The 25,406-nt window shown below is 38.0% G+C and overlaps 1 protein-coding gene across 3 annotated transcripts; it reads right to left on the minus strand.

The window, feature by feature from the left end:
- Nucleotides 1-114: 114 nt before the first annotated feature.
- On the minus strand, nucleotides 115-25,327 carry sh3pxd2b (SH3 and PX domains 2B). 3 transcript variants are annotated; one of them, XM_077740798.1, is made up of 15 exons: nucleotides 24,759-25,327; nucleotides 22,797-22,877; nucleotides 19,224-19,299; nucleotides 18,712-18,788; nucleotides 16,092-16,183; nucleotides 15,164-15,189; nucleotides 14,837-14,872; nucleotides 13,601-13,732; nucleotides 13,266-13,367; nucleotides 12,990-13,073; nucleotides 12,305-12,422; nucleotides 11,945-12,138; nucleotides 11,790-11,836; nucleotides 3,367-3,492; nucleotides 115-3,290 (listed from the first exon to the last, which is right to left on the minus strand). In XM_077740798.1, the coding sequence occupies exons 1-15, from the start codon at nucleotides 24,828-24,830 to the stop codon at nucleotides 1,770-1,772; spliced, it is 2,784 nt and encodes a 927-aa protein (XP_077596924.1). In that variant the 5' UTR covers nucleotides 24,831-25,327; the 3' UTR covers nucleotides 115-1,769. The 3 variants fall into 3 exon arrangements, with proteins under 3 accessions (XP_077596924.1, XP_077596926.1, XP_077596927.1); XM_077740800.1 differs by lacking the exon at nucleotides 14,837-14,872; XM_077740801.1 differs by lacking the exon at nucleotides 12,990-13,073.
- Nucleotides 25,328-25,406: the final 79 nt, after the last annotated feature.

A 25,406-nucleotide genomic window follows, 5' to 3' on the forward strand; every position in this document is an offset into this window, starting at 1 on the left:
ACTTTTTCACATCTTATAGTACAATTTTATCGCTTTAACAAACTTAAAGAAATTCCCCAAATTTTATGAACAATGTCCTTCTCTTTTAAACCACAAAAAATGAATCAACTCAAATGAGGAAAAATTATGAAATGTTTATTGACTTCAATGTAAATAAAAAAAGGGATAAAACAACTACAATATTCTCTTGATGACATCTTTAACCCACTTTTCTTGACTCACACTTATGCTTTATGACAGTCAGTTAGGTGTCAAATGAACATAGTAACTAAGTTAGTCTTGTCTGATTGTCTATATATCTCTAAACTTGTTACTTTTGCTTCGTGCCGGTGACATCTATTGACTGCATTTGGCCCAAAACAAGTACTTTACTAACCTACTTTTTCCTTCTTGCTCCTTCATCGGTAAACAATGACAAAAGATGGACACTTAATATGACGTGACAATGTTTAAGACACAAAAGAAAATAATTTTTTGATACTCTGACCAAGCTTGAGACCAGTCAAGCTTTTGCCAAGATATCATCTTGTTCTGTACATTGGTCACTCATTTATCACTGATATAAGGACGACAAAAATTGCGAAACACACTGCTAACTCTGTAAATAATTGCACCATTCACTTGGTCATTAATTTTTTTTTTTTTTTTAAACTTCAAGTTATGATGAACAAAACCTTCCCAAAAACTGCATTTCCTCATATAGGGTCCCATAAGATACATTAACAACTGCAGAATAGAAGAGATTACTTTTACCAATATATTTTAATATAATACTTTGGAATCCTCTCTAAAATATGTATTGCAATATATGCATAGAGTTATTGTACTCTATTGCTCTATTATTTTTGGGGGACATTATTGTCTTTGTTTTCATGGGATAAATTCAGTCTAGAAGCGATACTACTAAACAATAGTTTCATATATCTTTAGTTTCTGGTAGGAAAAATTAGAATATGAAGTAATAAACATCTGCACTATTTTATTAATTCAAGTTAACAGTGCACTTGATGATTAATAAAAACATGGTGTTGGTGATTTGAGCAGTCCTCTATTTGAGAAAATTTGGTACGTGAAAGAAAATGGTGTCCACCAACACCTTTATCATGTGCAAATATTTGCCTGACCTCCTGTATTAGAAAAAAAGAAATACGTAACACATGAATGTAAACTTAAATATTAGAAAAGAACAAAGTAGCAAGAGCAAAAAACATGCATGAAAAAAAATGACTTGCATGGTAAAGTAAACTCATCACTTAAATCCTGTAAACAACTGTTAACCACTCCTGCGAGTTTGTCGAGCGCTGTTTTTGTTTTTAAAAGGATTTCGTCGATTCCTATTTGTTTTTGTAAGCCTGGACCTATTTTTTTTGCATTCTGAATGTTGAGCTGTAATGCAACGCTGCCAGTTATAACACTAATGCAAGCAATTAGAAAGGAACACAAAACAATAGTTTCAAATCTCCCCCCCAAAAAAACATTTGAAAATACTGTTATTTCTGTTTTGGTAGAAAAACAAGAGCTGTGCCTATAAATTAATTAATCCACTGCCATCAACAGTGATAGATTTCAAATCTGTTTGGACAGATTAGACATCTATTACAGTACATGGCTACAAACATTTCTTTTAATGAGCTTTCTTCTACTAACTACAACAAAACATACTCTGTAAATACCATGCATATACCTGGCAGTGAACGAGATAAAAATGAATACTAGCTCCAAAGTAGTGACCTTTTGTAAGCCTTGACCTCTTTTTTTCCCCGACTGCCTTAAGGTTTCTTGCTCAAGTAATTGGAAGGGATCCAGCCCTCAACGTCTTCTCCAAGATTCTTACAAAACCACCAGCCAGTGCTGTTTTTCTCCAGCACCTCAAAGAGGGTCCCCACCTTAAAACTGGAGGTGGGGTCATCACCATCGAAGTCGGCCACAGCCAGGTACAACTCGTCTTTGCTAGGCTCCTTGAGCAATGGCGGGAGCTTGTCTCTGGGTGGGCCGGGCTTGTCGCTTTTCACCTGGGGTTTGGGGGGGAAGGCCATTTTGACACCCTTGGGCTCCTCTTTTTCTCTGCTTGGGATAGCTGGAGAAAAGCCCTTTGGTTTAGGGGGTGGGGGTCTGTTGAGTTGAGATGGTCCCATTTTAATGGAATCTTGAGGCTCTTTCAATGCAGAAGGTGGTTTAATCTCAGTTGGGCTGGATGGAGAGCTTTTCTTTGGAGGAGGAGGTCTTCTTGGAGCCAAGGCAGGGGCTCTCAGTGGGACTTCTTTGTGTGCAGGAATTGCTGGTTTTCCAGGTGGTGGTGGTGAGCTTTCTTGACTATGGCCGTTCATGTGTCGCAGGGGAAATTTCGTCTCCTCGCAGTTTTTGCCATTATTCAGAGATTGGATTTGGAAAGATGATTCACATGGATGGATTTCTTTTGTACTGTTATGATTGTTGGCCTCCCCTGAAGTGGAGTTGTTTTCTATGGGTTTTGAAGGCCTGAGCTTGCTTCTCAGGTTGGTGATGTCAAGTTTCTTCTCTGCCGGCGGGTCTGGCTTTGCAGCTGGGACGGGTTTAGGTCTTAAAACCGGTTTTGGTTTCAGGAAAACCGCTGGAGAAGCTGTCTCTGTTTTCTCCTCTGTGATCTCAGGCTTGGGCTTTTGAGGCTGCTTGGGTACTGGTTTTAGGTTGAACTTCTTTACTTCTTTGGCAGAGATCTTGTGACCACATTCCAGGCCCATCTCATTGCGAAGATGAAGTGCTTTACTCTTGTCCTCTTTCTTTAGTTCGGCTGGTTTATCTGCCTTGAAAGGCCCTGCTTTAAGGGCAACCAGGGGTGTGGTAATCCCAGGAGTAGGTGGTTTTGGGGGCAAAGGTTTGGAATGATCTGGTCTTGTTGGTTTTTCAACCGCCTCCGAGTCAAAACTCTTGTTGATGGACTCTTTTCGTGGCGGGAGAGCTGGTTTGTCATCAGGCGGTGCCATGGGAGCTGGAGGCAATGGTCCGGAGAAGGCAGGTGATTTATTAACGCCAGACTTCCAGTCTCTCAATTTGACTCGGGTGCAGGGTTCAGAGCCTGTGGGAGGCTCATCTGGTAAAGGCTTGGACCAGCTATCATCTGCACTCACAGAATTGGAAGAACTAATGTCTTCCTGTCGCAGTCGTTCCATCTCATTGGGCAGAGGTGCCAAGAAATTGGGCCGTACAGCATTACTAGTCTTCTTGTACTTTTCGATAAAAGTAGCAGGGGCCCAACCTTCTTGGTCGTCTATTTGAATGTACCACCAACCACTGCCATTCTTTTCAATCACCTGATAAGATAAGAATAAGTAACTATTTAGTCTGACTGAGTGAAACAAAACAAAAAAAACAGTGTGTATCAATCACCTCCACTTTGACACCAGCTTGGAAGCTAATGCCATCTGGAATGGTGGTCTGGAAGTCTGCTATTGTGTAAAACTCTTCCTCAACCTGTGGGGGGCCAGGTGGCTTGGGAAGATTTGTACCACGTGGCTGCAAAATGTTTAAAGACCAACTGTTAGAATGATACGATGTCATGACATTAAGTAAGATCACAAAAGGACAAGGGGATATATTACCTCAAATGATGAATAATATTATTTGTGGGGCAAATTCAATGAAAAGTGTGTAGTACACAGGTAAAATTTGGTTTTGTTAAAATGATAAATGCTACTCAAATTATCTTACACGATACATATTTATATTAATTATTTTTCTTTAGCAAATTACCATGTATAGTAAAACTTTCCCTTAAAAACAACAATGTATAGTAAGGCTATTGTGTAAAAAAAATGACTATGTATAGTAAGGCTTTTTTTTCAAACAACCATGTATAGTAAGTCTCACAATACAATAAAAAACTAAGTATGATCTGGGAGTGAAAAGAGACAAAACAACAAATACTACTGCTAAATCCTGAAGAGTGGTGGCCCAGTGGATAAGTCATCAGTCTTCCACCTCTTTGGTCTTGGGTTCGAATTCAAGTGTTTGCAAAGAATTTCCCAATATTATTCAGTTAAAAGAATAAGTTCTAATGCCTAAGTGTCTAAGTGTTTGCAAAAATGTTCCTAATATTATTCAGTTAAATGAATGAGATTAAAGTACAAGTACTACTGCTGCTGCTCACGGGGTGGTGGCCCAGTGGATAAGTCATCAGTCTCCCACATCTGTGGACCTGGGTTCAATTCCCAGTGCAGGCAAAGATTTTTGCACAATTGTTCAGGTAAAAGAATAAGTACAATTGCCTAAGTGTTTAACTGAATAAGTATTCAGTGGTGGATGAAGCATTTTGTCCATAAAATGACTAAGTGTTTCGCCCCATTTCCTTGGATAAAACGTTTCAACACCTATACACCTATACCCTAATTGGGGCACGAGTTGGTGTAGTCGGTTGCACACTCGCCTAGTATAGTAAGGCTTTTTCTCATCAAAAACGACATAGTATAGTAAGGCTTTTTCTCTTCAAGAACGACATAGTATAGTAAGGCTTTTTGGCTTCAAAAACGACATAGTATAGTAAGGCTTTTTGTCTTCAAAAACGACGTAATATAGTAAGGCTTTTTTCGTCAAAAACGACATACTATAGTAAGGGTTTTTCTCTTCAAAAACGACATAGTATAGTAAGGCTTTTTTCGTCAAAAACGACATAGTATAGTAAGGCTTTTTGTCTTCAAAAACGACATAGTATAGTAAGGCTTTTTGTCTTCAAAAACGACATAATATAGTAAGGCTTTTTTCGTCAAAAACAACATAGTATAGTAAGGCTTTTTCTCTTCAAAAACGACATAGTATAGTAAGGCTTTTTCTCTTCAAAAACGACATAGTATAGTAAGGCTTTTTTCGTCAAAAACGACATAGTATAGTAAGGCTTTTTTCGTCAAAAACGACATAGTATAGTAAGGCTTTTTTCGTCAAAAACGACATAGTATAGTAAGGCTTTTTTCGTCAAAAACGACATAGTATAGTAAGGCTTTTTTCGTCAAAAACGACATAGTATAGTAAGGCTTTTTTCGTCAAAAACGACATAGTATAGTAAGGCTTTTTTCGTCAAAAACGACATAGTATAGTAAGGCTTTTTTCGTCAAAAACGACATAGTATAGTAAGGCTTTTTTCGTCAAAAACGACATAGTATAGTAAGGCTTTTTTCGTCAAAAACGACATAGTATAGTAAGGGTTTTTTCGTCAAAAACGACATAGTATAGTAAGGCTTTTTTCGTCAAAAACGACATAGTATAGTAAGGCTTTTTTCGTCAAAAACGACATAGTATAGTAAGGCTTTTTTCGTCAAAAACGACATAGTATAGTAAGGGTTTTTTCGTCAAAAACGACATAGTATAGTAAGGCTTTTTTCGTCAAAAACGACATAGTATAGTAAGGGTTTTTTCGTCAAAAACGACATAGTATAGTAAGGCTTTTTTCGTCAAAAACGACATAGTATAGTAAGGCTTTTTTCGTCAAAAACGACATAGTATAGTAAGGCTTTTTGTCTTCAAAAACGACATAGTATAGTAAGGCTTTTTGTCTTCAAAAACGACATAATATAGTAAGGCTTTTTTCGTCAAAAACAACATAGTATAGTAAGGCTTTTTCTCTTCAAAAACGACATAGTATAGTAAGGCTTTTTCTCTTCAAAAACGACATAGTATAGTAAGGCTTTTTTCGTCAAAAACGACATAGTATAGTAAGGCTTTTTTCGTCAAAAACGACATAGTATAGTAAGGCTTTTTTCGTCAAAAACGACATAGTATAGTAAGGCTTTTTTCGTCAAAAACGACATAGTATAGTAAGGGTTTTTTCGTCAAAAACGACATAGTATAGTAAGGCTTTTTTCGTCAAAAACGACATAGTATAGTAAGGGTTTTTTCGTCAAAAACGACATAGTATAGTAAGGCTTTTTTCGTCAAAAACGACATAGTATAGTAAGGCTTTTTTCGTCAAAAACGACATAGTATAGTAAGGCTTTTTTCGTCAAAAACGACATAGTATAGTAAGGCTTTTTTCGTCAAAAACGACATAGTATAGTAAGGCTTTTTCTCTTCAAAAACGACATAGTATAGTAAGGCTTTTTTCGTCAAAAACGACATAGTATAGTAAGGCTTTTTTCGTCAAAAACGACATAGTATAGTAAGGCTTTTTTCGTCAAAAACGACATAGTATAGTAAGGCTTTTTTCGTCAAAAACGACATAGTATAGTAAGGCTTTTTTCGTCAAAAACGACATAGTATAGTAAGGCTTTTTTCGTCAAAAACGACATAGTATAGTAAGGCTTTTTTCGTCAAAAACGACATAGTATAGTAAGGCTTTTTTCGTCAAAAACGACATAGTATAGTAAGGCTTTTTTCGTCAAAAACGACATAGTATAGTAAGGCTTTTTTCGTCAAAAACGACATAGTATAGTAAGGGTTTTTTCGTCAAAAACGACATAGTATAGTAAGGCTTTTTTCGTCAAAAACGACATAGTATAGTAAGGGTTTTTTCGTCAAAAACGACATAGTATAGTAAGGCTTTTTTCGTCAAAAACGACATAGTATAGTAAGGGTTTTTTCGTCAAAAACGACATAGTATAGTAAGGCTTTTTTCGTCAAAAACGACATAGTATAGTAAGGGTTTTTTCGTCAAAAACGACATAGTATAGTAAGGCTTTTTTCGTCAAAAACGACATAGTATAGTAAGGCTTTTTTCGTCAAAAACGACATAGTATAGTAAGGCTTTTTGTCTTCAAAAACGACATAGTATAGTAAGGCTTTTTGTCTTCAAAAACGACATAATATAGTAAGGCTTTTTTCGTCAAAAACAACATAGTATAGTAAGGCTTTTTCTCTTCAAAAACGACATAGTATAGTAAGGCTTTTTCTCTTCAAAAACGACATAGTATAGTAAGGCTTTTTTCGTCAAAAACGACATAGTATAGTAAGGCTTTTTTCGTCAAAAACGACATAGTATAGTAAGGCTTTTTTCGTCAAAAACGACATAGTATAGTAAGGCTTTTTTCGTCAAAAACGACATAGTATAGTAAGGGTTTTTTCGTCAAAAACGACATAGTATAGTAAGGCTTTTTTCGTCAAAAACGACATAGTATAGTAAGGGTTTTTTCGTCAAAAACGACATAGTATAGTAAGGCTTTTTTCGTCAAAAACGACATAGTATAGTAAGGCTTTTTTCGTCAAAAACGACATAGTATAGTAAGGCTTTTTTCGTCAAAAACGACATAGTATAGTAAGGCTTTTTTCGTCAAAAACGACATAGTATAGTAAGGCTTTTTTCGTCAAAAACGACATAGTATAGTAAGGCTTTTTTCGTCAAAAACGACATAGTATAGTAAGGCTTTTTTCGTCAAAAACGACATAGTATAGTAAGGCTTTTTTCGTCAAAAACGACATAGTATAGTAAGGCTTTTTTCGTCAAAAACGACATAGTATAGTAAGGCTTTTTTCGTCAAAAACGACATAGTATAGTAAGGCTTTTTTCGTCAAAAACGACATAGTATAGTAAGGCTTTTTTCGTCAAAAACGACATAGTATAGTAAGGCTTTTTTCGTCAAAAACGACATAGTATAGTAAGGGTTTTTTCGTCAAAAACGACATAGTATAGTAAGGGTTTTTTCGTCAAAAACGACATAGTATAGTAAGGCTTTTTTCGTCAAAAACGACATAGTATAGTAAGGCTTTTTTCGTCAAAAACGACATAGTATAGTAAGGCTTTTTTCGTCAAAAACGACATAGTATAGAAAGGCTTTTTTCGTCAAAAACGACATAGTATAGTAAGGCTTTTTTCGTCAAAAACGACATAGTATAGTAAGGCTTTTTTCGTCAAAAACGACATAGTATAGTAAGGCTTTTTTCGTCAAAAACGACATAGTATAGTAAGGCTTTTTTCGTCAAAAACGACATAGTATAGTAAGGCTTTTTTCGTCAAAAACGACATAGTATAGTAAGGCTTTTTGTCGTCAAAAACGACATAGTATAGTAAGGCTTTTTTTCGTCAAAAACGACATAATATAGTAAGGCTTTTTTCGTCAAAAACGACATAGTATAGTAAGGCTTTTTTCGTCAAAAACGACATAGTATAGTAAGGCTTTTTCTTGTCAAAAACGACAGAAACTTTTCCCACTTAAAGGTACAATAAAGTACTAAGTATGATCTGGGAGTGAAAAGAGCAAAACCACAAATACTACTAATTAATCTTGTAGAGTGGTGGCCCAGTGGTTAAGTTATCAGTTTCCTACTTGTTTGGTCCTGGGTTCAAATCCAAGTGCTGGCAAAGATTTTCTCAATATTATTCAGGTAAATGAAGGAAACAAAAGTACAAGTACTACTGCTTTCTCTCACAGGCTGGTGGTCCAATGGATAAGTCCTCAGTCTGCCACCTCTGAGGTCCTGGGTTCAAATCCAAGTGCATGCAAAGATTTTCCCAATATTATTCAGGTAAAAGAACAAGTACTAAGTACAAGTACTACTGCTTTCTCTCACAGGGCGGTGGCCCAATGGATAAGTTATCAGTCCGCCACCTCTGAGGTCCTGGGTTCAAATCCAAGTGCATGCAAAGATTTTCCCAATATTATTCAGTCAAATGAATAAGTACTAAGTACAAGTACTACTGCTTTCTCTCACAGGGTGGTGGCCCAATGGATATGTCACCAGCCTGCCACCTCTGAGGTCCTGGGTTCAAATCCAAGTGCATGCAAAGATTTTCCCAATATTATTCAGGTGAAAGAACAAGTACTAAGTACAAGTACTACTGCTTTCTCTCACAGGGCGGTGGCCCAATGGATAAGTTATCAGTCCGCCACCTCTGAGGTCCTGGGTTCAAATCCAAGTGCATGCAAAGATTTTCCCAATATTATTCAGTCAAATGAATAAGTACTAAGTACAAGTACTATTGCTTTCTCTCACAGGGTGGTAGCCCAATGGTTTAGTCATCTGTCTGCCACCTCTGAGGTCCTGGGTTGAAATCCAAGTGCATGCAAAAATTTTCCAAATATTATTCAGGTAAATGGAAAAGATAAAAGTACAAGTACTACTGCTTTCTCTCACAGGGTGGTAGCCCAATGGATAAGTCATCAGTCTGCCACCTCTGAGGTCCTGGGTTCAAATCCAAGTGCATGCAAGTATTTTCCCAATATTATTCAGTCGAAAAAATAAGTACTAAGTACAAGTACTACTGCTTTCTCTCACAGGGTGGTGGCCCAATGGATGAGTCATCAGCCTGCCACCTCTGAGGTCCTGGGTTCAAATCCAAGTGCATGCAAAGATTTTCCCAATATTATTCAGGTAAAAGAACAAGTACTAAGTACAAGTACTACTGCTTTCTCTCACAGGGTGGTGGCCCAATGGATAAGTCATCAGTCTACCACCTGTGTGGTCCTGGGTTCGATTCCCAGTGCAAGCAAAGATTTTCCAAATATTATTCAGGTAAATGGAAAAGATAAAAGTACAAGTACTACTGCTTTCTCTCACAGGGTGGTGGCCCAATGGATAAGTCATCAGTCTACCACCTGTGTGGTCCTGGGTTCGATTCCCAGTGCAAGCAAAGATTTTCCAAATATTATTCAGGTAAATGGAAAAGATAAAAGTACAAGTACTACTGCTTCCTCTCACAGGGTGGTGGCCCAATGGATAAGTCATCAGCCTGCCACCTCTGAGGTCCTGGGTTCAAATCCAAGTGCATGCAGAGATTTTCCAAATATTATTCAGGTAAATGGAAAAGATAAAAGTACAAGTACTACTGCTTTCTCTCACAGGGTGGTGGCCCAATGGATAAGTCATCAGTCTGCCATCTCTGAGGTCCTGGGTTCAAATCCCAGTGCATGCAAAGATTTTCCAAATATTATTCAGGTAAATGGAAAAGATAAAAGTACAAGTACTACTGCTTTCTCTCACAGGGCGGTGGCCCAATGGATAAGTTATCAGTCCGCCACCTCTGAGGTCCTGGGTTCAAATCCAAGTGCATGCAAAGATTTTCCCAATATGATTCAGTCAAATGAATAAGTACTAAGTACAAGTACTACTGCTTTCTCTCACAGGGTGGTAGCTCAATGGTTTAGTCATCTGTCTGCCACCTCTGAGGTCCTGGGTTCAAATCCAAGTGCATGCAAAGATTTTCCCAATATTATTCAGGTAAAAGAACAAGTACTAAGTACAAGTACTACTGCTTTCTCTCAAAGGGCGGTGGCCCAATGGATAAGTTATCAGTCTGCCATATCTGAGGTCCTGGGTTCAAATCCCAGTGCATGCAAAGATTTTCCAAATATTATTCAGGTAAATGGAAAAGATAAAAGTACAAGTACTACTGCTTTCTCTCACAGGGTGGTGGCCCAATGGATAAGTCATCAGTCTACCACCTGTGTGGTCCTGGGTTCGATTCCCAGTGCAAGCAAAGATTTTCCAAATATTATTCAGGTAAAAGTATAAGTATTAATGCCTAAGTGTCTAACTGAATAAGTCTTCAGTTGTGGATGAAACATTTTGTCCAAAAAATGACTAAGTGTTTCACCCCATTTCCTTGGATAAAATGTTTCAACACCTATGTATAAGTGGGGCACGAGTTGGTGTAGTGGGTTGCACACTCGCCTTTGCACCGAGAGAACGTGAGTTCGCTTCCCGGTGTCGGCGGTTCACTGACCAAGCAAGCGGTCGAGGGTCGGCCGAAGGCCGACCCGAGAACGCCTTTCGCACAGACAGGTCCTTCAACTGTCTTCCGAACTGCCGAAGGCAGTTCGGAATATAACCTTTTGCTGAAAAGTATGACTAAGTGTTTAATAAAAATTAAAAAGTTTTTTTTCTTCTTTTCTTCTCGTTCCATTTTCCAGACCACTTGGTTCGGTGATCAGCCAAAGGGCGACAGCGGGAAGCGAACCCAGGTCTCCCAGACGGGAGTCCAGTGCACTAACCTCTGCGCCAACCAAGTGGCTACACTTTTCTTTGTAATCATTTCAGTGTCTTGAGAAGAAGTCTACAGAAACAACTAAGTGAAAAAGTGTCCCAACCGGGAATCGAACCCAGGTCTCCCAGACGGGGGTCCAGTGAATTAACCTCTGAACCACCAAGGAGCCACACTTTCCTATGTAATAATTTGAGTGTCTTGACAAGAAGTACACAGAAACAATTAAGGGACAGGAAAATATGTCCCAGCAGGGATTTGAACCCATGTCTCCCCGACGAGAGTCCGGCAACCAAACCTCTGCGCCAACCAAGTGGATACACTTTCCTTTGTAATCATTTGAGTGTCTTGACAAGAAGTACACAGAAACAACTATGGGAAAATGTTTCCAACCAGGATTCAAACCCAGGCTGCCCACATGGAAGACGGGGGAGTTAACCTCTGCACCAAAGTGTCTTCACCTCACCCTCAAGCAAAGAAGCCTTACTATACTATGTCATTATTTTTTAAAGAGAAGGATCCCTTCTATACTTTGTCATTTTAAAAGTAAAATTGCCTTACTATACTATGTTGTGTTTTTTAAAGAAAAAACGCCTTACTATATATTATGTAATTTTTTTAAACAAAAAAGCCTTACTATATATTATGACGTATTTTGAATATGAAAGTCTTACTATAGTATGTCGTTTTTTTAAAGAGAAAAAGCCTTACTATACTGTCATTTTTTTTAAAGAAAAATGCCTTACTATGTTGATTTTTTGTTATGATGTTACTAGGTTCTTAGGAATTGAAAACAAAACAAATTGAACACTAATATTGCAAACTGCTTTCTGATAATTAAAACTACTTAGTGTTTATGTTTTCTGTCAATGCCACCATTTGAGGATGTATAATAATTTTGTAATCTTACTATGGAAAGATCTCTGCGTGGAGGAGGCCTTTGTCTTAATCCAAATTCTGTAATTGGAAACAGTCATATGAAATGGAAATGGAGCTGTAGATTTGAAATATATATCATTTGAAAACACACACGATCTAAACCATCAGTCACCTATATTGACTTACTTTTGTTATCCGAAAAGAAGGAGAGTCTATTTTCTTTCTGGTTGCCTTCTCTGGCCTCTCTGTTCGGCTGGCTCTGTTTGGAGAACCCGTCCAGGTCGTTGGTGCTGGAGTGTGTGGCACCACCCTGCTTGCGGCTCTGAATGTCAGCCTTCTTTAAGTATGACGCTGGGGCCCAGCCCTCACGTCCTTGATACCTGTAAGACGGAAGATTATTGAATTTTAGTTCCAAGAAGCTGTTACCACATAAGCAAAAACAAGCTATACATGCCATTGGACAACATATATATCCTGCAGCACATGAATATTACTGCCTGAGACATTGAAACCTATATATTTAGAAGTATTACTAATAAGAATCACCTGATCTTCCACCAGCCCTCCAAGTTCTTCTGAATGACCTCCACAATCATTCCTCGTTCCAGGTCAATCTCGTCTTGATCCCGGGCCGTGTAAGGATAAACCACAGAATATTTCTCCTCTGCAAGAGGAACAAAAAAGACATTCCCCTGAGTTATGATGTGCCATTTTGGAATGCTAATGGAAAACAAAGGAGTAGATCATCCTGGAGTGATAAGCACACAAGGACCAAATGCAGCATAATGTAACTTTGCAGCATTAATTAAGACATTTATCTTGGAAAATGTTCAAAGAGAGCAATTTTACTGATACATGATAGAACAACAAATATCGCTTGTAATTTATAACTATAAATAAAAAAAATATTATAGTTGGTGGTAGGAGAAAAAAAACATGCAACAAGCACAAGTGCGTAAAAGGCAACAAACAGGCTTTAAATTGTAATTAGGTTTTGTCATAAGATATATCCAGGGGGCTTACAGTATGTTGTCCCTTGTGTGCAGCTAAAACATAACTACAAAAATGTGTCAGAATCCATTTATGAGGAATGAAATGCGTACAACAGCCATGCACATAAAAGCCCTTCCAGGACATACCGAGCATGAAAAGTTGGATGCATAAACTGAACACACACACAGAGCAACATTTGAGGGTAGCGGGGAAAGTAGAAGAAAGACATGCCCTCCACCTTGCCCAAAGCCCGAGCTGAAAAGATCCCCTAAAGTTCTGCGACGGCCCACGTGCCTCGGCAAAGACCAGAATCTCCGAGGCGCTGACATTGCGGCATGGTGTGAGGCAAGATAGGAAGTAATATTACACCTCAACCAATTTGGAACTTTTGAATAAAAGTCAGTATTGAATTCAGGAGTAAAGTCAACGCAGTATTTTGATGTTCCCCTTCAAATATATGTAGAATGGTAACAGTAGCAACGACATTTCCATCATTCATTCATTCATCCTGTACCTTCTTCTCCTTGAAGAGTGAAGTCATCAGTGTCATCCTGGGCCTCCAGGCATGTGGCAGGAACCCAACCCTGGGCATCTTCTGAACTCACAAACCACCAGCCTGTATGCACAATATAAATAATAAATGAAAAGAGACACTTAATAAACGTCTTGTGAAGGAAACTAACTGTGAAGAACAATAGTTGGCTTAAATGGTTGAACAAAATGAAATGGCATCCCAATTAGGCAGTGAAATCAGTGCAATTTAGCAAAGTCTTTCAACAATGAAAACTAATGGTGGCAAAGTAAACAAAGAAAAAGTCAAATTGATGGAATTCATGAAGAAGAACTCACCTGACTCGTTTTTCTCAATGACCTCCACCACCTGACCAACTCCAAGACTGATCTCAGAGCTTTCCTGCTTGTCGTAGTCTGTTACTGCCACATACTGCTCCAAAAGGAGCGGGTCGGCCGATGTGCCATCTCCTGTTAGGGCAAAGACAACACGCTCATTCTTAAATTGACCTCCTCCTGTTTTCATTTTCAGGCCAAATCACAATAATATAGCAAAGCCTTCACTCAAAATTTCTGCTGATCAAGGCCCGTGATGCTATCATGTTAAGTACATATGTTTTTAATAGCTTTCATTTTAGACAGTCACCTTGACATGCTTTTAAGTGACACTTTCCAACCCTAATGAAACTTCCACTTTAGGGCACATGAAAAAATGAGAGGAGGCTTAACTAGATTAGGGAAAGTCACCTCGATGCAAAGCAGACGAGGTAGCAGACGTAATAAGGAGAGACAGACAGAGGAAACAACCATGAAGATCAAATAATTGCAATAAATGTTAGAGGTTATTAAAAGAAAATGATGAACCATCCCACCCATGAGTCCCACCACCAACACCATAGACAGTGTTAAAACAAACCATTCATAAATAAAAAGGACTTGCTTGGTTTTCAGCCCAATTCAACAAAACTACATCCAAATGAAGTCACGTTTTTTTGTTTTTTTTTTTTAAATGACCAACGCTGCAAGCAGATCACTGAAGGTGCGGATGGGAAGGGAAAACACAACTAAACATTTGGCAATAACGGAAAATGTGATGAATCAAAATTCAAACTACAGCACCTCGGATTGGGATGCTGATCCTTCAGTGAGCGGAGGCAAGCAAAGCAAACACAAAACAGCGTGAGATTGTGTTTAAACCTTGTAAGCCGGCGTGAAATACAACAGAGATGGAGAAAATGAGGGTGATAATAGTTACGAATAAAAAATTCAGGGCTAATGAATTTTGTCAAGCTTGTACCAAAAAAAAAAAATCATAATTGAAGTCATTATGTGACAGGTCAATCTGCTCTGAAGGATGCATATGAAGATGTACTAGTTAACTTAGTGCTCGCTTTTATTCCTTTTAATATGATGTTATTTGCGGTCAAATGCACAAGGATCCCTTACAGCACAGGTCAGGTTGGATGTATTCTGACAAGAAAATGTACTCCAGGTTTTTGGGGGGCAGCAGGGTCTCTCGCAACTAGCCAGGTCAACACACAACACGACCAAGGATGACAGTCAGTATCTTACTACCTCGCTTTAGGATAGTTGTCGCTCTCTCCAAAAACCCTGATGGAAAGGAAAATGAATGGGAAAGAAAACTGAAAAGGAACATTATGGATGCAACTTAAGTCTGAATTAAGATATGAAAGGACTTTGGTGGCTGTTGCAGTTGTTCTAAAGAAAATGAAACGGTTTAAAAAAAACTTGGAAAACGTTTGATGTGATAGAATTAATGCTGTTATTCCACCACTAGAGAGAAACAAAGTCACGTCACAGTAACAATGGTAGCAGAAGGTTTTAGTCATAACCACAATAAAAAGATTTTATCAATGTGGAATATTGATTGAAGTGACTTACCTGATTTTTTCTTTCCTGCTGGTTCCCTGATTGAAAGGGAAAAAAAACCAAATCAGGACAAATATACATTACAATAATGTAGAAAAAATACCCGCCATTTGTATTTTTAAGCATTAAATGTACAATTGGAAAATTTGGGGGCTAAAACCCAGCACCAATTTAATGACTCATTCTATTTCTCAACCCATTGTTCTGGTGCCGTTCATCAAAAACAATGTTGTCAGGGTTATAAATTGTTCAATCAGTTGATTGGCACTTATAAATCATCACAAGTGCACTTAGAAAAGGAAAAAAATATATGCGAGATAAGCAAGGCAATAAGATTATTCTAAATCAATAGGTGTGGAGTTAATTCTAAGTCTTTACTCAACAAATCTGGAGTTTTAGTATAAGTGAGATTGTAATTCTGTTCCGTTCTATTTAGTTTATTAATATTAAACCAAATTTACCCAAGCACAGTGATGCTGCACAAACAAAAGAGGTTTGATGTAGTAATTCCAGTGAAGATGAAAGATGGACTTCGCAATAGTCAGCTTCCTCACCCTTCCTACTTTGACTTATATACAGTCTTATAAATTTGCTTTAATGAAGTTAGGAGCTATTTGTCCTTGGCAATCACCTACAGCCGTGTGATGGTTGCAACATATATTCTGTTAGCACTGATGGGACAAAGCAGTTTGGCTGTCAGGTTCCCATGCGTCATTATCAATAAAGTAGTGACAGCTTTCCAGTCGTGTTGCCTATTTACATTCAGATGAGGACTCCGTCCATTCTATCAATCTTACTTTGTTTTAAAATGAAAGCAAAAAAACAAATGAGCAAAATGAATAATCAAGACTAAGGGCACTTCCACAAAACAGCGGATGAATTATTGTGCCCATTCTTTGTTGGAACCATCTAGTTGAAGTATACATTGATCTATACTTACTCCTTAGGTGGATTGAGGTCTTCAGGTCTGGTCTCAAAAAACACTCGGACCTCCTCGCATTGTGAGATGTAAACTGGTAGCTGGATAAGGGCCTGCGTATGCACAAGATAGTGGAAAAATATCAGAAAGCACATTTACTAGGTTTTGTGTAAGTCATTTATTGGACTTGTACTTCACAACATTTACTAATAATACTTAGTTTTGGTGCACACAAGCCAAAATCAAGGGATAATCTGTAACAAAGCCTTTTCTATCTAGTCAGTTAGAGGGTAGGCAGACACTGACCCTGAATGCATGATGTCAGAACCGAGAGAGAACATCTTCTGTCAAAGTCCTTGTGCCGAATGTCACATTTATTGCGGACGAGACTACGCCCTGTCCTGCTGAAGCTGGCAGGCAAACCTGAATACTATCCATCAAGCTCTCATTGCTGGCCTCTACCTCAGCTTTTAATACTCTTAAGTGTTTCACTTCTGTCCTTTGAGGGAACACAGCCTCTTAATGTCAGGTCTGGCAGCTATGGGATGAGAGCCAGACACCCAAACCAAGGTGCCCTTGTCCCATGCGGCACCGAGACTCACCATATACACTACAGTTGGTAAATACAGCTTTCTAGTTTAAGCAAGGTGAAAACAAGACGCCATGTTTACCGATTCATAGTGTACAGACCATTACTCATTCGCAATGCATTCATCGCACTCCTGAACTCAATGGTTGATTTACTGTTGACCCCCAGCAATATGTCTGGTCATGTGACCTAGAGAACTGCCCAGTTCATGAAGTCAAAGTGTGTTGTGAACGTCTAGTGTCTTCTCCTTTGATTTATTGTCTGTCCTTGTGTCAGCCTGTCTCCCTGCCCTCTCATTACCATGCTCCCCAGGGACGAGAAGGGAGAGACACTACAGCAAATTGACTTTATGGGTGTTCTTTACAGTGGCCAGCATTAAGGTAATTGTGTTTTTGTGTGCATGTGTTTTCAGAGAACAAATGGAATGAGAATGAGACTTACAAGTGCATTCACAGAATTCATTAAAGCTACCAAGCATAAGGGTAGGTAGGTTATTCTTTATGCATACTGATGCTGTCCAATGAAAATCAGGGGTCTAAAAATGCTTACACTTTAATGTAAGTGGGGGTAAAAAAGCTTTGAGTTTGTGATTTTTAACAAGCTGGAAATTGATAAAACAGAAAAAAATGTATTGCATTAATCTCTAGATGACAGGAGCTGTTTTTTTGTTATTATCGCTTGCTTGTTTAGATATGGTCGAGCATTGTTAAGAACAAATAAAAAACTTTAATGTAATTGCTATTACTATTATTATTGTTATTATTATTACAATTACATTTTTCCTGCCAGCCTTATTTAGAACTCATGTGGTATTAAACAGTGTGATCATGACTGAGTCATCCAAACTCAGCAGTTAAGTAATAGTTGATGTATGCAATAAAGTGTGTTTTCTCAGTGTTGCATAAAATAATAAGACCACTCACCCAGGGAAATTCCATGCAAGTAAGTGAAAAGCCTCAAGTGTTAAAAATAAAAAAAAGTCTGACTCAAACCTTTTCCAGTGTAAACATAAAATTCCAACTTGTCAACAAAGCAGCATAAGGGGATGAAAACATTTTGAAGCTTTAGAGGCGCTATCTGTTCATTTGGTGATGCTCTGCCAGTGGACACATTTAGAGATTTCAATGATTCTATTACGCTCTTAAAAACATTTTTAGAATTCACCAATAGAAAAAACCTGAACATGACTAGTTGGCAAAACGCTCTCTCTAAAAACATCCTACGTGGTCTGTCTGCAGAAAGGAGAAAGAGTTGAATAGTCTAAGCAAACTTGTAAGAAAAGCACCTCTTTTGCTGATGAGGACCAGCTCAACACCACCAAATCTTTGGGTGTGGTCTCCAGTTACACGGCATAGCACAACAATGTAGACACACTATAACAAACTACAGTCTATGTTCTCCTTTCTTTTTGGTCAAATATGGAGCTATATTACTTATTTCTCCCTGAATCCTAATCACCATATCCAAACCATTGCATGCTTCTTGGTAAGAACTCTTCTGCGAGGTTTTTAAATGCATACTTGAATGAAATTGGCACACAACAACGTACCGAGCAGAACCTCATACAAATTTGGGGAAATAGATATTAGGATAATAAATCTCTGATGAGTAGCTGTGATCTGAATGTTTTACTTTTGCTCAAAAAAGCAGCAATTAGACACAAGCTATTGACATGTTTAAGACCAAGGTTCTACTCAAGTGGCGCCAAGGCAAGTACTTTAATCCATCCTCTTCAATTTGTGTGGCAATTAATCTCATCGGTAAGAGTCACGTAATGGCTTGTGTACAGCAGAGAGGCAGGTTAGGAATGAAATTGAGGCAGATTCTGTACTTTGTTTCCATTTGCATTCAAGCAAGGAGTACTCAGTCTGTCTCAAGGACAATTTACTTATATGAGATTTTGAGAGTCCCAAAAAGATTTTGACCTGGACATCTTTGGCTTTTATCCCCTGAGGAATGTGTGCATTATTTCTTTGTATATCACTGTTCAAAATCAACGAAAACAGGACACTAGACAAGTATGGACATGTCCAGTCGCAGGGTACATCATACCCTGCAGTATTCATTGATAGGCCTGAGTCTTTTCATGGCCACATCTCGGATATGGCTCCTCCGGAAGAGAATCTTCCCTGTAACAAAAAAAGAAGAAAAAAAAAAAAAGAATTGATCAGTTGTCTCAAATGTTTCACTTATGTTTCCTAAATGATTTTCTCATGATAAAAATCAAGCTCAACTGTGACAAACCTACTCTTATCTGCATCTAACTGCATGTACCAACAGGCTAAAAATCTCCAAGAGACCTCTAAAAACATTCAACAGAGTGCTTAATGTATTTTGAAGGGATGGTTTAAAAAGGAGTGTTTTGTGTCTCCTCGCCCTTTTCTTACTGAGTCAGAGTTCATCTAAATGTTGTGTGTGTAACTGCTGAATGAGTTCCAGACTTGCGTGGCCTCAAAGAAATCCAATCCCTCAATCCCAGCCCAAGCCTCGAAGGGTGAGTCTTTCTTTCAAACTAAATAACTGTGTGTGACAAAAGTAGCCAACGTTAGAGGTTGCCCTCTTACCAGGTAGGAAGGGGATGATCCTCCTTTTGGGGTCTTTCTGCCCTCCTTCAACTGGGAATTTATCCAACAACTCCATCTGAAACAAAACAATACATTCTTCTTGAATTGTAGGCAACTGAAGCAATGAGAATGGAAAGAATAGTTGACAAATTTTAAAAAATCAGCAGTTCCTGCAAGGCATTCAGCCAATAAAAGAAAGATCTGCCAATGTTTAGGAATGCAATAAACAGATGGTCCAGCCAACCGCCATCCGTCCCTTTTTCGGCCAGTAATATGTTGCTGGAAAAACAGACTGCTTAGAGAGTAAAATGTGTGTTTTGGTCATATTGAAATCCATAAAACCATACAGTTGCCTGTTTTATAGCACAGGATTATTTTTGGATGTGAAACAGTCATCTCACAGTAAATTGTGCTTTTCACCTTTCCATAAGTGTATTTCGTCCTGAAAAGAATCAAGCGTGACAAAGCTGATATATGAATGACATTATTTATATATTTGATTTGCAGGTGCTATCTGAATATATCCCTATTCTTATGTTTGGACACAATGATATCAACTAACTGATAAGAGTAAGTCATTCTTTTAACATGAGTTCAATGTAACCTACTCTTACCTTCATAAATCAATTTTATGTGGCTGTAAAATTATATTTTAGATAGCCTATGAATCTTTGGGGTGCTCAAGACATATGTTTTAAATATCTCTGCTCATTCTAAGGGGGAAATATGCAGACTTCTGACGTTATTTAAGGCGTAACAGAGGAAAAATATTGATTGCTATTAAGGAGATAGCAGGCAAATCATCATTGGCTGTGCATACTCTAGCAATGACCCCTTCTTGTATTTCTGTAAGAGACACACAGGTTAATGAATGCCACAAGTGTGATGCCCTTTATGCCATTTTTTCTGAAAGGCAATGTGAAAGGAGTTAAACACAGGGGATCCACGACTCCCACCCAACAAATTGTAACCATTCCCATGTGTGAATGCAGACACACCCAACCACTCACTCTCTGTCTAGTCTAAACCTTGCATCTACTCTGTAATCAGAGCCACTGAGGCAAGAAAGGGCATCCGCTGGGAGCTAAGAGTCTCTCGCAAATGCCGGTTGCGCCAAGCCTTTCTGTCAAATATTAATGCTCTACAAGCAGGAAGATGACAGATGCATGCAAAGTGCACTTGGGGCTCAACTTGACTTTCTAAGGTGACTCTGAAATATGTAAGACCAGCTGTGTCATGTTGGTTAAACAGACGCATCCAGATCGACCCTTTCTTAAGTATCCGTGCATGTGTTAAGGTAAATACCAGTTAATCGGAATTTAGTCAGAACAAATCTTGAATGGCATTGCATGAGTTTTTGGATTGAAATGTAAATAGCAATGCCCCAATCTGATAATCAGAATCGGTATAATTGCTCGATATGACTACTTTAGAAGTATTAGTCAGCATCACTGGGCAAACTTGTCTACTAGATGGCACTACTTCTCATTATAAATAAAGTATAGTAACAGAGCATTGCATAGTATTTGTAAACAGAGCATTTCTTGAGAAGGTACCAGCAGATCAACCAAATTGTTTGTGTGCTGAGATGTGTATATATGGTAGTCATAAATATAATAATGGGTTAAAATGCTGTTGGTCAATAAAGCACACCTCAATGACTGTAAGGTTGCGGTTTATTTATTTTATTTTTTTTAACTATGAATTTCTATCAATGGTTCTTAAGTTAATAAGGAAATTATTGAATATATTGCGAAAACAACCTTTTCTGTTAATTCACCGGAGGAATACTATACACTTTTTAAATTCAATTCAATCAGAGATATGATCTTGAAGTGAGCTATAATATGTCTGGTCTATTTCCGGTTTACTCACGTCATCCTGCAAGTAAAAAGATCGGATGAGTAGCAGACTCCCATTTATCAAATCTGAGAACAACGGCTGCTTTCTTTGCAGCTTCTGCTGAAAACCTAAGTTGATCAACTGTACAGTGCATTTGTCATTGTTAACATTCTGCATAGGAGCAAAATCCTCATGAAACTTCTTTATAAAACTGACATCTATAGAAAAGTATAATGTCAAATAGTGAGGTGGCCCATAATTATTTAACATTTATTTAAAAAAGTGCATCTTCAGGCCTTAAAAAACTGTTTAAAGAAACAAAGTCAAGTGCTAAAGGTGTCCATGAAAGACTATAATAAACTTTCTATGATCCAAATAAAACATGCTCTGCCATTAAAGATTTTGATTCTTGATTACTACACATGGAAAATATGTGACAGCTGCGGGTTTTTTTTTAGTAGCTTTGAAGTCTCTCCAAAAATCGGACTGTTGAAGTTTTAGCAGCTGAGTGAACACATGTGCAGTATGGAAAAAATGGTGTTCGTGACGTGTGTAGCAGTTTTTTTTTCTTATAAATTGGAAAAGCCGCATGGATGACCCTGCTGCAGAAACTTTTCCACCCTTTGGCATGAAACCGGTCTATTTCTATCCAAGATTTACATCTTCAACACTAATAGTGGGGACAATTAATTGATGGGATAGAAAACCCACAATAATAACAACAATCATAATGGTGTTAATATTGATTTAACAGTTTTTAACTAAAACTTTTGTATGGCAAAAAAAACCCATCCTGTTGCTTCATAATTGAATGCTCACATAAGCATCTTGGAACAGCTGTATTTTTGGGAAGTGGTGATTCACACACACCACTAACTCTTGTGGTTATCACACATGATTCTTTAGAATAAATGCTGCATACGTAATCCTTTTTCTGTTCTTTTTAGTGTTCACCTTGTGTATGCAGTGACGACTCAACCTGACTGTAAAGTGGAAGGATATGATCGCAAAGAGCCTGGCGGGAAATTAAAAGCGAGCAATAGACTAGACGAATGATTACGTTCCATGTCATTAAGCTACGGGAGAGAACGCTGAATGATGTCATCACTACTCCCTTGACTATAATCCATTGGGGTTCAATTAAAATACTCACCAGCCATTTTAAGTAACATCTGCAATGTAATACCCTAGTTGAGAGATACTTTCTGTTTAATGACACCGTCCAACACATTATTTTAAAGTTTATGAGAAATAGTTGCAAGTGTGGCAAACAAAGTGTCAATTCATCCTGTTTATCTTTTAAAAGATAATATGAAGTAGTTTATTAAATATAAGTTGTCATTTTATGTTTCAAATAGCTCATAATCAAGTCAAATGCCATATAATTCAATTAGGATTTGTCATGTAATGGGCGGATCCTAGATAGTCATATGTCCTTGCAGCAGATGTATGACCTACAAAAGAAGAAGTGAAACAAGGACTCTAAATCGCTCGTTGCACCACAAACACTCACACACACAGTGCCTGCATCACATTTGACAATGATTCAAACATTTACGTGGACATCACACATTAGTCCCTGCCCTTATTTAAGTTGCAAGGCCCCTTTCTGTCCCCTCGTTTGCAATATAATAACCACTGTCATGAAGGTGTCGATATAAGAGCACTTAATTATCATACATTGTATAATGCAACATCTAGAACTAACAATTACAGACGACATTTGCTCACCTGCAAGTCGAAAAACTTGCTGTAACGTCTATAAATGAGTTCGGTGCTTCCATCCGTCCAGCACACTTTAATGATGTAAACCTAGGAAAGAGGAAAAACACTTATAAGCACAATTTCACAATGGTCCTAATAAAAATGTTGCTCTTTCCACCTTTTTCCTCTAATGTGAGGATCCTATACTATTACATCTCTTCCTCTCCAGACCATGTAGACAGTATGCAACTTCCTGTCTTTATCCGGCCAGGAAATAGAGTATTTGACCGTGACACAATTTTCTAAAATTGAGCTTTAAAATACATTGCAGCCTGCTACCAAGATCGAACAATAACATGTTTGTCTGTTTACCTGATGGCTGAGGAAGTTGTAATGTGAATGCATTTATAGATTGTGACTCAAACAGCCAAAACATGAATGAATTTTAGTGCCTTATTTTTAATTCACCTGGTCATCCATTTAGACAACTTCCTTGTTCAACTTTCCTAATAAGCATAGTCTGAAGCCTGACCTAGTTCTCCAACTATTGGCCTAAAAGGATAGCGGTGGTTGGAAATTCCGTGGTGTTGTCTTCCCTTGCAGATTTTCTCTGCCCTCAAGTCGGTGATGACAATGGAAAAAAAAACTAGGTAAAGACATCTTTGTCCTTTAAAAGTTATTTTTACCTCGTAAAAGTCAGTTAAAAGTGTGGACATTTAAATTGCTGCTGACATTTGTACTTAAAAGGTGTTCAAAATGTGTCCAGTCAGCAGAGAAAATTGTGAAATATGCTTTTAAGACTCTCCACAGATTCAAAACAACATATGATCTCACACCAGGGCCTCGGAACAAACTCCTGCTGCATCTTTTGGCAGCTTATTGCTGGTTCTGCTACTCACATGGCAAGCAACAGCCTGTATGACCTCCATACTCCATTTACACAGCATGATGGAGGCTCTATTGTGAAGCAGTAAGAAACAAGCCTTTGTGTTGTTGACATTCTTTTGCCCCCACAAAACACTGCAGTGAAAAAAACCTGTGTTTTCCTTAAAATATTTACTCTTGTTTTTAAATATTGTGCGCAAGTGCATGATTGAGCTAAGTGATGCAACCAAAGAAGGATTTTTGGTCTTAAGGACTAAAGAAATAATTTCAGGAATGCAATATTTTACCTTGGCATTCAGAGTTTGGATGTTTGCAGAGTTTTAATGTGTTTTTTTGTTGTTGTTGTTGTCATTTGTCCATTGGTGTTTTATAGGGATAAGAAGAAATGATCTGCTTTGTTATGAACATGTGGAACAGCCAGACAAGAAACAGTTTTACCAAATATCCACACTAATCTTAAAAGATGGGAATACTGTGAATGAATACAATGCTGCCCATACACCAGGTGAAAATAAATAACTCAATACATACTGCATTTACTATTTCAATGTTTAACTTAAATATAATGTTTAACAAATATATAAACTATACACACAAACATAAACAATGTTTTGTTTGTTGCCCACTTCCAGTTAAATTGGCAATTTATGAAAATGATTTACATTATATAACCTTTTCAGTGACCAGATTTCAGGCTAAAAAATGTAGTTTTAACTGTATTCAGTTTTCTTTTCCCTATAAAGATCCTGGATTTTTTATTTTAGTACATTGACTGCAGTCAAATCAGAAAGGCAAGCAGATGTTCACTTCACTGCAACTCCACCACCATTTTTTATCTGTCATGGCTCAACTTTTAATGAAATCCGAATAATGTCCAAACATTGTTGTTGTTAAAACAGTTTGTGCAACCTTTAAATAAAGAGTCAAGGTATTTCCTTTTTAAGAAAAATCCAATAAGAAATCTGGCAGATCGCTGTAACTTGATCCTCTCTTTGTCTTTACTTTAGTCAACAGGAGAGGGGAAAATGGAAAAAAAAACTGCAGAATGACATCAACGCGTTGCACAATTGAACAATAGTTTGCTCATTTAAAAAGAAATCTTACGTAGTGTTTGCTGGGATTTCTCCGTTTTTGGACATCTTGCACGGTCACTTCTTGCACGGTCCTTCGCGGCATGATGTCTTTCTCGGCGTCTCGCCTTGGTTCAAATGATCGAACGATTTGGATTTATTAATGAGCGATAAAGTTTACCCGGTATCGGATCCTAGTTTTCCACTTGTCCCGCGTGCGTTCCTCCTTTTTCCCAAAATCGGGTAAATCGTATATTTGGATCCCAACGTCAAGCTGGCCATGAGAAGTTGGAGATTTCCGATGTTATTTCTCTCTCTCTCCTCTGATTTAAACACACTCCCAGCCGATCCCAACTCGCCCACTTGGCCTCAAAAGTGGGACGGTCTCTTGATTAAAAATAAATATTTAAATAAATAAAAAATCCACCTCCAGAATACGGACCTCCCCTACGGATGACATCGCCACAGTAATTTCTTGGCAGTGTTCGTCATCCATACCTGTCAACATCTGCCGTTAAATGCCCTTATAAATGATTATGATTCCCCGTACAAACCCCCCAAAAAACGCACAAACACCGTACGACGCATGTTTACTCGCGGTAACTCGTTTCTTACTATGTGGCTCCTCCATGCTTGCTTCCACGATATTTACTCTATGTACATATACGCATGCGCATTGTAA

The sequence above is a fragment of the Stigmatopora nigra genome, chromosome 19 (genome assembly GCF_051989575.1).
Source record: "Stigmatopora nigra isolate UIUO_SnigA chromosome 19, RoL_Snig_1.1, whole genome shotgun sequence".
NCBI classification, from domain to species: domain Eukaryota; kingdom Metazoa; phylum Chordata; class Actinopteri; order Syngnathiformes; family Syngnathidae; genus Stigmatopora; species Stigmatopora nigra.

Bases quoted from the DNA above. Each gene is read 5' to 3' on its own strand.
- sh3pxd2b (XM_077740798.1), bottom strand. From the start codon at position 24,830: ATGCCGCGAAGGACCGTGCAAGAAGTGACCGTGCAAGATGTCCAAAAA. The intron at 13,368-13,600 runs GTGAGTTCTTCT...TTGTGCATACAG, and splicing joins CATTGAGAAAAACGAGTCAG to GCTGGTGGTTTGTGAGTTCA. The intron at 3,493-11,789 runs GTAAGATTACAA...AACATTTTGCAG, and splicing joins CACGCAGAGATCTTTCCATA to CCACGTGGTACAAATCTTCC.